This window comes from Colletes gigas, unplaced genomic scaffold, assembly GCF_013123115.1.
Source record: "Colletes gigas isolate AHSC1104 unplaced genomic scaffold, ASM1312311v1 Colletes_gigas_Sc00014, whole genome shotgun sequence".
NCBI lineage: Eukaryota > Metazoa > Arthropoda > Insecta > Hymenoptera > Colletidae > Colletes > Colletes gigas.
The window spans coordinates 2,518,429-2,534,688 of record NW_025106643.1 but is presented as its reverse complement, the minus strand read 5'-3'; the positions used below and the strand labels follow the sequence as shown (position 1 = coordinate 2,534,688).

The 16,260-nt window shown below is 39.5% G+C and overlaps 4 protein-coding genes across 5 annotated transcripts in view; 1 reads left to right on the top strand and 3 right to left on the bottom strand.

Moving 5' to 3' along the window:
- Positions 1-42: 42 nt before the first annotated feature.
- On the bottom strand, positions 43-5,132 carry LOC122399640 (zinc transporter 1). 2 transcript variants are annotated; one of them, XM_043400467.1, is made up of 8 exons: positions 4,312-5,132; positions 2,522-2,783; positions 2,199-2,324; positions 1,750-2,048; positions 1,427-1,671; positions 1,167-1,345; positions 999-1,085; positions 43-928 (listed from the first exon to the last, which is right to left on the bottom strand). In XM_043400467.1, the coding sequence occupies exons 2-8, from the start codon at positions 2,708-2,710 to the stop codon at positions 554-556; spliced, it is 1,500 nt and encodes a 499-aa protein (XP_043256402.1). In that variant the 5' UTR covers positions 2,711-2,783; positions 4,312-5,132; the 3' UTR covers positions 43-553. The 2 variants fall into 2 exon arrangements, with proteins under 2 accessions (XP_043256402.1, XP_043256401.1); XM_043400466.1 differs by lacking the exon at positions 4,312-5,132 and having other exon boundaries at positions 2,522-2,813.
- Positions 5,133-8,290: 3,158 nt separating this feature from the next.
- Positions 8,291-9,210, bottom strand: LOC122399657. Its single transcript, XM_043400496.1, has 2 exons — positions 9,084-9,210; positions 8,291-9,021 (listed from the first exon to the last, which is right to left on the bottom strand). Exons 1-2 carry the CDS (start codon positions 9,208-9,210, stop codon positions 8,291-8,293), a joined length of 858 nt encoding a protein of 285 aa, XP_043256431.1.
- Positions 9,211-10,116: 906 nt separating this feature from the next.
- The window catches only part of LOC122399570 (rab3 GTPase-activating protein catalytic subunit), a 29,863-nt gene continuing 23,719 nt past the window's right edge, over positions 10,117-16,260 (top strand). Inside the window, exons 1-6 of the mRNA XM_043400337.1 lie at positions 10,117-10,500; positions 10,602-10,884; positions 10,949-11,085; positions 11,202-11,415; positions 11,492-11,900; positions 11,974-12,185. Of these exons, the coding sequence (XP_043256272.1) occupies positions 10,305-10,500; positions 10,602-10,884; positions 10,949-11,085; positions 11,202-11,415; positions 11,492-11,900; positions 11,974-12,185 (1,451 nt within the window). The 5' untranslated portion in view covers positions 10,117-10,304. The remainder of the gene's footprint in view (positions 10,501-10,601; positions 10,885-10,948; positions 11,086-11,201; positions 11,416-11,491; positions 11,901-11,973; positions 12,186-16,260) is intronic.
- LOC122399571 lies at positions 12,439-14,439 on the bottom strand. The gene is made up of 3 exons (XM_043400338.1): positions 13,746-14,439; positions 13,488-13,664; positions 12,439-13,403 (listed from the first exon to the last, which is right to left on the bottom strand). Exons 1-3 carry the CDS (start codon positions 14,335-14,337, stop codon positions 13,120-13,122), a joined length of 1,053 nt encoding a protein of 350 aa, XP_043256273.1. The 5' UTR covers positions 14,338-14,439; the 3' UTR covers positions 12,439-13,119.

Sequence of the window (16,260 nt, the reverse complement as noted above, 5' to 3'; positions counted from 1 at the left end):
CTCCAAAACAAGATTAATCAAGGAAAAATTCGTTGTCTATTCTATTACTATAAAAGTAGCAGGTTGTTGAATTCACAGTGTCCTATATCTAGAGGTCGACGTAACTATGACTTTCAAATTAGCATTATCTAGCTGTGAATGAGCTGAGGTCGTTGGTACTCGATGATCGAAAGTAGGCCGATACGTTCGCGTTTACCTGTAATCGTGAGTAATGTCGTAGAAATTTTTATCCAGAATAGGGTAAGATACACACATACTCGACGAATTTTCATATTCATACCGCTCTTACACTCATTTTCGAACGTGAAACTTAAATCTATTTCCTCGAATAACTTCTAAACGGTTGATTATATAAAAAATATATGCTTTTTTTTCGTTTTGTTTCCACCAGAATGTCACGTGTCTTTAAACGAAACATAGAAAAGGATATTAGGTCGTTGCTATAGAGATTTATGCTACGTTCAGGATTGCAGGTACAAGTCTAGGTATTCGGGGTATAAAAAATTCTAGTTAATTAGTTCCTCCTCGTTAAAAATACAATAAATCTTTGTGTTCAAGATGAGACGTCGCGATCCAGGTCACTCTGGCTCGTAGTGCATTTCTGGTCATTAACTTCTACGTTTACTGCATAGGAAACACTATTCACAGCGTTATCGTCGTCGGTTTGTACTTGTCCATCGTTCGACTGACACGCAGGTTGAGAATTATCGTCGTTATCGCGAACAGTAGAGTTTTTTGGATCCCCCACAGACGAGGCCGGAAGAATCTCTGTTTCCTCGAGCTTCTTGCTTATAGATTGCATTTGCAGCACAGAAACCCCCGTACACGAGTCCTCCATGAACTTTTCTTTGGAGCAACATTGGGAGGAACTGCAGTGCTCCCCATGGCAGCGAATCAAGCAGCCAGTCTTCTCCATATTCGGTTTCATCTGTCGAGATAACAAATGCAACAAATTTAGAAGGTTTTATGCCTATTTCGACCAAAATAGAAAGTTGTACCTTGTGAAATTCAGGTTGTATAGTCACTTGGGTAATCCCCATTTCTATGAAAAATTCTGTGACTTGATTGGTAATGCTGGCATAAACCTGCAACACAAAATGTTTGTTCCTTAGCATTTTCACTATCTAGACTTACTCTACATAAAATTGATTTTAAAAACAGCTCACCGTCGGATCCAAGAATATGATGTGTACAGTAGATATTGTCTTTTGGCCCGTCAGCTGCCACACATGCAAGTCGTGAACGTTCACGATGCCTGGAAACGCTTCCAGCAGTTCCCTTTTAAGGGAGTCGATGTTTATATGATTCGGGATCGTTTGAAGAAGTATTAGTCCGGATTCTTTCACTGGCAAAAAGGATTTCGAGAAACGTCATTAAGAGTTCGACGATTACGTTTGCTTTATCCGATTTGCGTGTCAGTACTTACTATAGGGATAGCTAAGAACGAACAGGGAAATGGAGGAGATAAAGGCAAACAGGGGATCGATGTATTTGGCTACGTTGGAGTCAGTGAAATACACTAAAGTAGACACTAACATCACGAACACGCAGCCAAGGACATCGCGACATGTTTCTCGAAAACCTTGGCTCTTTGGTATACCCAGTGGACTACGTCTGGTTTGCGTAGACAGCTGTCGTTCCCCTTCCGTCATCTGCTGGGAATCGACATTTCTGAAAACAAATAATATATAAGCAGTTATTTCGTTAGCTCGATTGGGTTCGTTGGTTCCGGTTTGGGTGATGGTTTACCTTCGATATATGACGTCTCCGTTCATCGTGACGTGCAGCACGATGCCCTGATTGAAAGTGTATCCCCCTATCAGTATGTAACAAAATGCATTGAGCAGGATCCCGGATGCACCAATGGCTAGAACAGGCATTGGATGATGCATTTCGTCCAGGTGATCTATGTGCACCAGAGTCTGCAATGCCTCCACCAACAACGAGAAACAGAACGACGCGAGGAAAACGCAGCAGACGAGCATGGTCAAAATATCTATCCTAGCCCATCCAAAAGTGTTCTTCATCCTTCTGTCCGATCGTGATTGCTGAAGAGTAAAAACAAGCAAAATGATAGCCTCTCAGCACTTTTATTTACAATTAAAATGGAGTCAAGGTCGGTGAGACCAATTCTCATCTGCATCGCGAAGCAATTAATTTCTATTAACACAAACGAGACCAAATACTTTTATCATTACCTTGGTCTTCGTCGACAGGGATGTCGCTGAACCTCGATCTTCATTGTTGATGCAAATTACGGAATTCCCTAACGAACTGGAATTGCTGCTATTCCTGAAGCTGGTACCGCTTTGACGATGACTGTACTACAAGAAATGGATACACGAGTACTCGAAGTGGTCATTTTTCGAGGATAACGTATTGTTTTAGTCCCTGGCGTTAGGTACACATCAGACACTCTTGGAATCTATTTTCATCTAATTTTTGCACCGATAAGGAGATAACGTGTTTACATCCAAGGAACGAAAATAGAACTACGGTTCGAGAATATTGGAGAACTTACCTTGATCGAGGCGATGCAGCCAGCAAGTGCGATTACGTTGCACAGCATGTGATAGGCGTTGAGCAGCAACGTTAAAGAGTGGGTCACGTGACTAGCAACGATCTCGACGATGAAGAAAGCGGTGGTGAAGAAGAGGACCAGGTACAACTGGACCGGCTGCAGTCTTCTGAACCATTCTTTCACAGCCATGGCCCTGCAGCAAAGTCACACGGTGATTTCTGCTCTAGACGCTACACACACACGGCGTGGGCCACATTTTTCTCTGAAATTACCACCATTTGTCTCAATTTCAAGTCTTTTTCTGTTTCAGTTGGAGCTACAAAATGACACGAAATCACACGAAGTTATTTTACGAATTAAATGACACCTGAAATTGGTAATCAATTCGAATGAACGATGGCTTTTATGTGTATAATTAATATTATTTATTAACGTAATTTATCAACAAAGAATCAACTTTAATCGTAGAGTTCTATAAAGAATCCTATAAAATTATTTCATAAGAATTTTATTGTGTACCATTTCAAGATATTGCTATAATCAATTTATAATATCCACTTAAAAATTGAATTTGCTCTATTATTAAATAGGATATTTGAGTCCTATAAAATTATTTCATAAGAATTTTATTGTATACCATTTCAAAATATTGCTATAGTCAATCTATAATATCCACTTAAAAATTGAATTTGCTGTATTATTAAATAGGATTTTTGAGTCCTATAAAATTATTTCATAAGAATTTTATTGTATACAATTTCAAAATATTGCTATAGTCAATTTATAATATCCACTTAAAAATTGAATTTGCTCTATTATTAAATAGGATTTTTGAGTCCTATAAAACGAAGTTATTTTACGAATTACATGACACCTGGAATTGGTAATTAATTCGAATGAATGATAGCTTTTATGTGTATAATTAATATTATTTATTAACATAATTTATCAACAAAGAATCAACTTTAATCGTAGAGTCGATTACCCAAAAATGTTGCTAGTAAAATGTCATACGTGTCATTGCTTTCAAAGATAAACGTTTATAGAGAATCATCAGCAAGGAGATTGTGCCTATCCGTAACTCAAATAGCTTCTAGATAGCCGTTTAGATAAAAGCAACGTTACAAACAACGTGTGTGACGTATCGCGCTCATATTAGACGTGTTACCTATGGTTACGATATAACGCGTTTGAACACGAGACAGCGTGCAATTTCGTTTAAAATTCTATACTAACTAATAAACAAGCATTCTAACAAATCAGTTTAGAAATAGTGAAAAGCAGTAACTCTCTTCGGGTATACAAAGTGATCGATAAAAAGTAAATCGAAAATATGGAACGAAATTTCTCCGTTCGAGGCTTCGTTTTGAAGGTAAACAACGTGGAAAATTTGTGGGGCACGCGGCGCAGCATTGAACTTCCAAAGTCGTTTTTCTTCGAAACGAAACCTCGAAGGAGAATATTTCATTCTACATTTTCGCTTCATTTTTTCGCGTAGAATCGCCTACGTTGCTGTTTTTACACTCTGTATATTTTAACCGCCGGGAATACGATAGTTGAACAAATCGCGGGATGCAAGAGCGTGGAGCGTCGAATCTCGACCGATAGCATTACTTCCCCTCTGTTATATTTCACGACGGGGAAATCGTGGAAATTTCCTTTTCGATGCAAATAGGACAGATTCTCCTTGCGGATCGGACTAATTAAAGCAACACAGAATTCTTTTATCATTTCCACGGTATTAATAGCACATATGAGAGACGCGAGAAGATATAATTCACGTTATTTACTTGATAAGGCATCCCCAAGAGCCTCGAGGTGTTTCGAACCGTAGTCCAAATTTCGTTGGTCGTGGATGTTCGAACGATGCAGGAAGAAAAACAACGTGTACGCGTCGACGAGCAGAGAAAACGAACGCGAACGTCTCGTCGGGAATTAGTCGCGCTCGTGAGACACGGTAACGAGGCAAGATTAATTGTCCAAAGCGAACCGAACCACCGTAAACTTTGCTTTCGGTACCGTTGATCGTGCTTCTCCTCTTCTCGCGAGTGTCTTTCGAACTTACGCGTTCCCGGTGCCTCGCGACACTCTATATCCGCCATACAATCCAACGCGACACCGATAACGGGCTTAAACGGGAAGAGGCACTGTTTCTGTACAGTCGAACTAACTTTGTTCCTTTCCCTGCGCGATCCAGCTCCGCATAGATGGACGAAGAAGAAGCGAGACTGTTCGTGTCGTACGGTTCACCGGACAAAACGATATTGACGAGGTTGGATGCTCCTACCGCGCGCGCTTCTCCGTTCAACCATTAAAACTCGGTGGAGTTCGGTCACCATCACGATCGTTGAATCATTCCCGGTCCCTTCGTCCACCTCCGGAAGGTCGCTTGTTTGTACGAATGGGTCGAGTCATCCTGATAATAATTTCGCCGCTATTATCCCCCGAATAATCTGCATGGTCAGAGACCGACGAATCATTCGTCTCTTTGCATACCTGGACAACGACTAAACCGAGTCGATCACACAAACAAACTCGATTTATTTTTTATTCGTCGTTTCGTGCGACAATCGCCCCTCGTTATCGTCTATTAACAACGATTGGTGTATTATTTTTCCCCCTGTATACTCATCTCTCGACTGTGTTTTTGCTTTAACTAGCAGTTCTACAGGCGTGTAATTAATCGTTTAGGAATTTACTTTTCTTCGGTTTGAACAGATTGGGCAGCCAAGCAACGATTTAGAATCTGCTTTGGAATGGTAAATTGCTTTTAAAAAAGAAGCACAGTGTCAAAAATTGATAACTGCTCGAGCAAGAAATCAATGAGGCTTACAGAAATACTATAGTGGCCTTGAAATAAAGTAGAAACTCATGAGGTAATTCTGGATCGGTAACCATTTAGGATTCAGTACACTTCACTGGTCTATATTGGGTCTAGGTTAAATCTCAATGGCATTTAAACGTGTCGCCAAGGTCGAACACCACATATTCAAAATTAGGAAAATTCACTAAACTGCAGAATTATCGAAATTTTGATGCGTTGCTTATCGAAAGAATGTATTAAAAAAAAATATAATGAATTTTGTTTCCAGGTAAACTCAGATCGTTACAAGCAAGAAATCCAGTAAAATTCACTATTTTTATTACTTTTCACAGAATCGAAATAAAATGAAATGGATGATGTCGCTTCTCAAAGAGTAGATGGAGGATGTTAGTAGTCTCAGGTCGACGTTTAGTCTGTTTTTAGTCAGTTTGCACAATGTGGTCAAAAATTGGATCGAAATTGTTGAAACTCTACTGATTGTAGATAGTCAGACCTTAGGTTTGATCAACATTCGGCCATTGTGGCTGGAGATATAATACATTAGTTTCTGTAGAATTCTAATTAGAGTAATTCGCGAAGGAATGTTCTGATTACGAAGTGTCGGAAACTATTTTTCCAAAGTTACCGAGGACAATGCAGTATTGGCAAACCGTTCGTTTACGTGACGGCCTTCGGTTGATTGTTTAGTAATCGTTCCGCCCGCGTGTGCATATATTTTCGTCTGAATTACAGTTTTCGAGGATAAACGCGTGTTAAATTGCCTGAAAAGGTGCATCCAGTTCTCGACGCTGTAAAAAATATTAATCGAATAACAAACCCATTTTTTCGAGGTGATATTTTTTATAATGAAGTATATTTCAGGAAAAATATTTTATTTATCATAATACATGTAAATATATGTATCTACATCGTATGAGCGATTGAACAAGAGTGACTTTTTAAATTTTTAATTTTCAATTTTCTAACAAATTATGACAGGGAAAACCTTTTAAACGATAATGATAATAATGCAAATATTTTGTGAACTCTATTCGAGAAGAACTATAATTAGTCGTATCTCGATCATACTTGCTTCCATAGAAAAAAACGTTAATAACATAATTTGTTGGAAATTAAATTTACAAACTTTTAAATCTTCGATACATTGTCGTAACTATTATTATTTATTTTATTTACTTATTTTTAAAAAAAATTTAATTCAATTCGAAGCTATTTTTACATCTTATCTCAATAATATTTTATATTACATCGTTTTAAATACGTCCAAGTCTGATTGCCGAGACTGTCGTTGAATTACAGCTGTGCAATTGTAATTCGTTGCATCGAAAGAGTGAACATCGAAACTGTGTATCATAGAAACTCATTTTACCGCAACAGGTGCGTTCAGACGTCACGAACAGTCTCACTATCAATCAAACGTGTCGTTCGTCTAAATCGAACGTGTTAGTTTCAGAAGTTACATATGTACCTGAGTGCAAACCAAATTAGGTAGGCATACGACAAAATTTTATTCGAATAACAGATAACCAGAAAAACCAATGAAAAAGTGATTTATCCGTGACATTAATTTAACGTTCTGATTCCTTGAACTCTCTGATCGTATTATAAACAATTCATTCGAGTATTTACAACGTTTTCAGCGAATTCTAAATCACGATAGCATTATTGTTCATTTCAAAGCTCAAACGACCATCGTTAAAGCAGAGTGGATGGCACAGTCGAACAAATGCACTGCACTGCAATGTGTTCAGAGTCGAGCGTGTACCAAGTACACGATTAAGGTTCGATAACGCGTGGTTCAGGTGCCAAACAGCGAAAGTTCTGTACCGTTACGAGTATGAACCCACCTTAACGACGTACAGACCGCGAGTATGTGTTCTAACAGAGGGGGTGAGATGCAGGGGACCGTCAAAGAGTTAGTTGCGAACATCCGGGCGAGGTAATAGCTTTTGAACTCTGAAACGTCCATGTCTCCGATCGTTATTGTCGTCTTGATGCGACTTCGTCGAAACACGAGGTCTACTGACCTTTGCGTGGCTCGAAAAAGGCTAGTGGAACTAGTTGTGTCACTTTAATCTTATCACCAATTGATTAATTACCATAGTAACTGGAGTAACTTTGGAGACAGAGCTTTTCTAATACTTATTGTATCTAGTTCGAGCTGTTTTTTCCCTGTTACCAGTTCGTGGGAGTTTTGAGACACAAAAACAACACTAGATGGACGCTTTATGCAGTTCCTTTGTTACTGACCTGAATCGTTAGAAAACAACTTTCTTTCGTTTAATTTCCATCGACGACCGAGCAGACGACGCAGATGACACAAAAGCAGAGGAACGATTGTCTCAGAGTCGTTTATTAGACTATAATCATTGCCCATTATAATTATCTGAAAAGTAGGCAGGAGTTCGATAAACCAAGATTATCATTTTTATTATCGGATAATTGATAACGTACAAGTATCGAAACGCAACAGCCTTCTGATAGCCAGAACGCGTAATCAATTGTGTCTCATTGTCGGAAGGTCCTAATAAAATTAAGTACACAGGTAGTAATCTTTAAATTTTTGCAAGAGTAGGAATAGTCTTACGTGACTGTACAAAAAACAAATAATGGATGTCATAATTTGTCGGAAATCATTTTCCAAATCTTGAATAATCATGATGTCAGCTTCGAGTACAAAAAATCTGTTGAATAGCTCGGTCTCTGGAAAGTGTGAGCAAATTATGTAAGTTTAAAAGGCCAACAAAATACTAGAGACTTTCAAGTAATAGAAATTATTATATCACAAAATTTTTTTAAGTAGTTTACTATTATTATTTGCTAAAAATTGTCCAAAGAACATAAAAAAAAAATTGATACGCGCGAAACTTTCAGTCGTGGCTTCTCGTGCTAGTTTAGCGTATCAAGTCTAATCGATATAACAATATTATAATAGTACGAACGCATTACAATTTAACAAACTCTGTTGGAATTTCAACGAACGATGACGACTGAGCGATTTGGACATTGGTCGAACAATCGTCAGCGATAGGTATTAATTCAGAAGCGGAAGATGAACTTTGCGAGCTGGAGAAGTTTTCAGGAACATTATTAAAAGCTGACTCCAGATAGGAATTACGAAAAGTTTGTTCTTCGGCGTTGGATACGGCTTCGAATAAGGTTCTCTTAATTTTGAATTGCAAATGGCGCGGTAGCATTCTAGTAGAATTGTACATGGAGATAAAGAACTGATACAACGCGTTGGCCTGTTCCTTTTCCAATTTTAGTCTCTTTCCTCTTATTTCTTGTCGAGTTACGTCCCTTTTCTTGTGTACAGATCGTTGTAGCTTTACATTGGACTTCATCTTCCTCCTTTTCCTAGTTTGGGGTACCATTTCTTCGTCCTCTATCATGAGTTCCTCTTTTATTTCCGGTTGTTCCTCCTCGTTCGCTGTTTCATCTTCTTGCTCGCCCTTCGTCTTCTGGATCTCGATATTACTCTGTTCGTTGCTACTGAATATTTCCGTTTCCAACGACGTTAATTTGCTGTTCATGAATGGTAACAGATATTCCATGTGTCTTTCGTACGCCCAATATTTTTTATATCCTGCAGTTTGCCCGCTCCTCGTTTTACGCCGTCGAAGAGCGTCTCGATGGCAATGTCGAAGCGACTTCCATTGAGCTTTAACTGCTTGTGCTGTAAAGTTTAATCGCCATAAATCATTTGCAGGTATAATAAAAGATAAAAAAAAAACTTACTGGTCAGATGTAATTTTTCTGCGATCGAACCCCAAACTTCCTCCTTCAACTTTATTTTCGAATAATCTGCATGATTCGTATCGTACAGAATGGGATATCGTTGGACAATTTCTATTAATTTTTCCATAATGAAATAAACAAACTCTGTTATCGAAGTGTACGAAAGCAACGCTGCCGACGAGCGTCGCGCGCAGCAAACTGCGTCTTCGCGCCAAACCTCGCGCTGCTTCTGCGTTAGTCACTGCGCGTCACGTGAGCGTGCGACAATGTGCGGTGCACGGTCTGCAATTATTATACACAGCTTACGAAACCGTGTGCTGCGTCACGCTGCGCTGCGTCACTATTCGCCTCAATGTATCCCTACGACAAAATAAATGAAAGAATCGACTAGGGGGAGAAGTTCCAGGGGTGAGTGGTTGCATTCTCTACCTACATCGAACGCAAACAATCGAACTTAACCACCTCAACAATTCCCAATTACTACTCAACTTTCTGTCAACAAAAATAGACAGAATACAAGTGCAGAAATCAATCTAATCGTTCCAAAAAAATTATTCTCACTTACGGGGCTTAATTACAATCATTTTTGGTGAATAGACATAACCCCGAATTCCTACGCACTTTCGAGAAAAAAATTCGAGGTGTGAAATTTTTCGACGAAATTGAAAAGTTTCAAATCGTTCTGAAAAAATTATTTTCAATTACAAAGGTCAATTACAATCATTTTTGTTGAATAGACATACCCCCGAATTCCTAACCAGTTTCGAGAAAAAAATTCCAAAAGTGGATGAATTTTTGCTACAAAATTAAAAAATTTCGAATCGTTCTAAAAAAATTATTCTCAGTTACAAAGGTCGATTACAATCATTTTTGGTGAATAGACATACCCTCGAAATCCTAACCAGTTTCGAGAAAAAAATTCCAAAAGTGGATGAATTTTTGCTACAAAATTAAAAAATTTCGAATCGTTCTAAAAAAATTATTTTCTGTTGCGGGGGTCGATTACAATCATTTTTGGTGAATAGACATATCCCCGAATTCCTACGTATTTTTGAGAAAAAAATTCAAAAATATCGCTTCACAACGCATATGATGCACTCTATGATTTCGCGATGAACTTCGACTCAGTGGATAAAGAATAAACGTCAAACATTTAACCTTAAACAAACTGACCGTGTTAGTCAGTAAATAGTCTTAAATTGTTTCGCCGTTTAAAAAAAAATGAACAACGTTGAAATCGAGGACTTTTATCACCATGATTTTACGACTGCTTCGGAATGGGAGGTGTTTATAGCACGTTTGGAAGAAATTATGCACGAATGGAAGCTACACAACACAAAAATTGGTTGTCCTTTGAAATCTGGAGATTTTATTACGTGTCAGTGGGAAGAGAATATCGAGAAACTTCATTTTGCTGGTTGGTTTCAAAATAAAACATGGTCAATATAATTACCGTATGCTTTTTTCACTTTATGAAGCATAGAAGCAGATACAAACAGCATATTTTTTATATTACAGATGCAGAATTTGTACTGAAGCATTATAAATTGAAATTGGAGGACAATGATGTAGATAGCCCTTTAGAAGAAAGTGAGGATGAACAAATACAGTGTCAAAAGGATGCACTGAACGTATCGAATGATTTTGTCAGAATTGATGGAGATCATTTACAGATAGCTCATTATTTCGGTTGTAGAGAGTTTCTTGTTTTACAGTCTTGTAAAAAGGAAGCTGTGACGGATGAAACTAAACTTAGAATTTTGCTTAGCTCTCTTGCAATTGCTGCGACTAATGCCAATTGGTAATTAGCAAAATGCTTTGGCACAAATGTTTGCTTAAGTGTAAAATGTGTTTAATATTTTTAGCGATGTACCTACTTTGGTACAAATACAAGAACCATGGCAGAAAATGTATTTCGGTACTAGTATTGGGAAAGGAATTTGTATTCACTTAGACATGGTACATTTGAAAAGAATACCTCCTCATTGCAAGTACCTCACTGGTATGAATACACTTTGTGAATCAAAAGTTTTGAAGTAATTGAATAGTTATATTAAGATTATATAGTTAGCGATGGTGTATGCAGCAATCGTTCTACAGATAAGGATTATTTTTTAGGTTTACTTGCTTTATTTAAACAGAAAGTAGGCGAAGGATCTGGAGTAAATCTTGATACGATAATGGTATCCGTAAGGTTTTCGTATCTATTGAAAGACTGGACTAATAGTACGTGGACTCAAGAACCTCCAGACTTTGATTTTATGATGGGGGAAACAGTAGGTGTAGATGAACTAGGAAAACTTCCGTTTGGAGCAACATTCGATCCAATCGCGTAAGATTCTTCTACTATGAAAAGATAAAAAATCATGGTCGTCGAATTTGTAGAACGGCTAAATTTTTCATTTCAGAGAGCTTCACTTGTTTACCACATGGCCTGAAATGTTGGAGAACGTTATAGTCGATAGCGAAAGTTTCACAGATTTAGAACCACAGTTAGCTCCCAAGTGGTCCGTGCTAGTAAAAATGTCTCCCATGCCAGCTTGTCTACTCGGAGAATATTTAACAGAATTCTTGCATATATGCAACAGTCAAAAAATGATGGCAGACTTGCTCGGAGATGGCGTAATCTATGCTCAAAACGAAGACCAATCATTGAGCTCGGTTTTTAATATATTAACGGAATCCAGAGTCCCCACAATTGCAACGGTCGTTGGCAAAGCAGCTTCGAAAAAGAATAAAAACGTGGACGGGCCAATATCGGAGGAAATATTATTGTCGATACTTTATTTTCTTTTCCCGGATGCAGACGAAAACTCTGTAAGTAACACTTTTTTTTTTACATATGAAAAGCTGTTGCAGAGTTAATGTAATCGATTGATTAATGTTTCAGAAAGCTTCATATGGTGATCTGACATCCAATGTGGACGAAGATCAGTGGAAAGGTGTGAAAACGTGTCCCATGGATAGCTTAATTTGGCGTCTCTCTATCGTTGCTGCACACTGCACGCACAGCCTTGGAGGGGAGTCAGCGTTAGCGCAGTTATGGTACGAGTTCGTGCAAGAAATCAGATTTCGCTGGGAAAGAAACATCCTTATACCTGGGTGAGTACTGCACATTCTATGAATTATAAAAATACATTTCTTTTTCTTTATCAAAATGAAATTTATTAGAACACATGATACATAATATTTCGAAGGACGTATGTAATTTCACTATGTATGCATTCAGTTTTTAATTTTTTTATTCTAGTACCGAAGCTTACAAAATAATTACTATTTAAAAATATATAAAATCGATTTGTTTTTCGCATGTGTAGAAGCACAGAACGTAATACGGATTTCAATAGACGTTGCTTTCTTTTTTTTTATGATATAGTCTTTGGATAAAAACACATTCATACTCATTAATCTTGACACACTTATGACTTATTACTAAAATTATTTCTAGAGATCGTGTGCCCGAGTTAAGCGATTCTTAACGTTTGATTCAAGCACACATAGTGTATTTTCTTAATGTGCGTTTTAAAATACTTTATATTAACTTCCTTAAAGCTACACGTATAGAGCATTCTCATTCATATTGCTACATTAAGAGCAGCATTTTAGGCATCTGCAATTTACACAATGCAATTTACTTAAGGATTATTCAGAAACACTCAAATACTGTTATTGCATAGCGATGAAACTGTATTTTCTAATTTATTCTAAAAGATATTAATCAGAAGGAATACATTAAAGACCACTTTGCATAGCTATGAGAAAGTATCTGAGCAGGAGAAAGAAATGATTTATAATTGAGAGATGGCAGAGGTACCTCTCAGTCTTGTAGATGCTCACAATGCTGCTCCCAACGTTGATACTTGCAATAACATAGGCTGCAATAATTATACTAATAAACACTAAACTATTTACGAATTTTATATCTCCTAAAATGTCATGTATGATACACCTAATCGAGTGAGAGCAGTCCAAATGCTCCAAAAAAGATTGTCACTGAACACGTTTGAGCAAAACCGTACACATATCGTGTGTCGAGTTAAAGAGGCATGAGACCAGTCCTCGTGGTTGGGTTACGTGCCATGTATATGTCCATGTCATGATCGGTCCAATTGTTTTCTTCGTAATGGTTGAGAGTATGCGTCGAGTCAGCTATACTGTATCGGCTACCCGGTCGAGGTGGATTCTGCTCCAAGGTGCGGTTACATGACCGTGGTCTCTGCCTTCTGGAGGAAGTGTGCGATGGCATGTGACTCGGTGAGAAGTTTGTTCGTGGCATTCTGTCGGAAGCTGCTGCCAGGGACTGTCGAGACTGTCTTAGCTCTGCAAAAGAAACCATCAATACTGATAACTTGCAAACACTTGTACTTATCAAAGTTACCAAGCAATTTATTAATGAACGCTGACCTGGTCTCGTGCTGGCCAGATTGGATGACAAAGTGTTGTTTGCAAAGTATCTTGTAGAAGTGTTTGAAAAACTGTGTTGCGACTGACCATCGACTACGGACCGGGTTGATACCTTTCCACTGTAGTGTCCTGTCTGAGATCTGACCTCGTCAATGCAGGAAGCTCTTGTTATCGACCCTAGGATTGAATAGTTGTGAAATGTTTGATATTTATATGCAATTTTTTATAAGATTTAAGGCTTATTATTATTCTTTGTACCTTGTCGGTCCACAGGAAATATCCTTGGTCTTGGTATGCTTCTGTTGCTGTATGCAGACACTTGGTCCCATTCCTTTTGAGCATTGTAAGCACTGAGTGTTGCCATTGAAGACAACGGCCCACCAGGGCTGGGTGTTGGACCAACATTAGAGCAACAGTTAACCGGCAATCCAGCGATTGGACCGCCCATTTTTGTTTGATCGATGCTGTGAAGCGTGTGGAGTTTCCTGGCCCTTCGACGGTTCGCGACGATGAATATTATTACGGCAACCACTATCGTGGCGCATATGGCCGCACTAGCAGCGATAGTGATTTTGTCCATGTTGGACGTTGGCGAATTTTCCGTTCTTATCTCCCTGCATTGGTTGTAGGGCACGTTCGCCGGGGTAATGTTGGTTTCCTCCAACGAGACCACGCAGACTACGATACACTCCTGAGATGAAAGATACAATTTGTGAAATTGGGAACTTAATTGCTGTGTGTCGTAGAAGAGCGTAGCGTCGATACTTCTCAGATAATTAAAAAGAGAATTGAAGAAAGGCCAATGTAATCGACGCCATTTTCCTTGACTAACGGTAATCAAAAAATACATTTACCTGCGAAGGAACGTTCTTTATTTTGAACTCTCTTTCGCTGGCTTCGAGAGGCGGTGCCTGCTTGAAGTTGTTGTCACCGAACAGCCGATAGATGACTTTAAAACCCAAAATGTTCGCCACGTCCGTGTCCCAGTATATGATCACAGCATTGTCTTGCCTAAGCACGTCCTTAACTATTATGTCTTTCTCATTGGACTTCGGTTTATATAGTGGGGAACCAAGTACCAATGGCGGCCTCGGTTGATGAGGCTGCAGATGGTCCTGAACGTGTTTCGGGGGGGACAATGTAGTCCTCATTATTACAACGTTGCCCGTTCGAGCAACTGTTGGTCTATTAGTGGTGGATCTTGACGTAGTCGAAGGCGATGTTTCAGCTTTTTTCTGTTCAGTCGTAGACGGCGCAGGTGTCGTGGTCGTCGTGGTAGTTGTCGTCATTATGGTTGTCGTTGGACTTGTTACAGTCGAAACAGAGACGGAGGGTCGCGTGACTGGGCTGTAGCTACTCGCTACTCCTAAAGGTCCCGTTGGTTCTCTCGTGTCCACGCTTTCCACCGTACCGATTCCGATGATTTCTGGTGTTCTTTCGCAGTTCATTTCTACGGGGAATTATAGGGCAATGTGTAATTATAATTTAGATCGGTATTTTAATTATTACCTTCCGGATCGATATTGTAGAAGCTTTTGTTTTGCAGATTTTGTGGGCTCCCGCAGAACTGTGGTTTCCGTTCCCGACTGGTCACCTGCAGGTCCCTGGTTTTTATCCACTCCACGATCCATCGCAATCTGCAATCGCAGACCAGGAATCGACCCCCCAAACTCAGCCCTCGAAGAGTTCCGTTCAATCGAGCGAGAGCTTCTTCCGGGATAGTCGATAGAGGATTTCCATCGATCGCCAGAAGGGTTATCGATGGATTCTTTTGGAATGCATTTACCGGCAGGTCCGTTATCAAATTGAATCCAATATCCAGTACCTAAATCACGAATCACGTTAATCATACACCATGAAATTTGAAATAATTCCTAACTTACTCTAAGATCCTGAACGCTGTTGATAGCAGCCGTAGGGAAATCCGGGATCAGATTGTTCAGCAGGCTCAGCGAGCTCAAAGTGTTTTTAATCCCGTAGAAAGCGTCCGATCCAATATTTTGAATCAAGTTCCTCTCGAGGTTCAATCCAGTTAACGATTCCAGCCCCTCGAAGGCTTTTATCCCTGCTGATCCGGGCAGTTCTCGAATACTGTTCTGCGATAGGTCCAGGAAGGCCAGGGTCTTCAAACCCCTCAGACCCTCCGGCACTTTTTTCTGCCTGGTCCCCTTTAAGTTCAAGTTCTTCAGCGATCTCTCCAGACCGCGGAACGACCCTGGAGAAAGAGTGACTTCGTTGTCGGACAGTTTCAGCGTGACTAATTTCGAGCCTACGAAAGTGTTATCGTTCACTTTTGTTATCTTGTTCATCGACAGGTCCAGCACAGTCAAATTCCTTAGGGTCTTCAAAACATTGTTGGGAATCTCCGTCAGCTCGTTGTCTTTCATATTAAGATTCTTCAAAGAGGTCTCCTGGCCTCTGAAAGCTTCCGGCTCGATGGTTCTGATTTGACAGCCGGACAGTTGCATATTGTTGATCCTAAATGCCGCGAATGAGTCATTCTTCAGCGTCCCTATCGTGCTGTTGTTCACGTAAAATAGATCCACGGTAGTTTTGGTCGCGTAACGCCGCATGGCGGACGTGAGCTGCTCGTAATCGACGATGTCGCATTGCACCGAAAGTTCCCTGGCCAGATTGTAGTCGCAGATACAGGAACTCTCGAGATCGGGCACCTGTTGCGCCCATGGGCAGCTGGAGGTTGCCACCGCGGTACCGATTACGCCTGCGAGTACCAGTGACAGCAATGGCGGAAGTACACCTGAAAATTATCGAA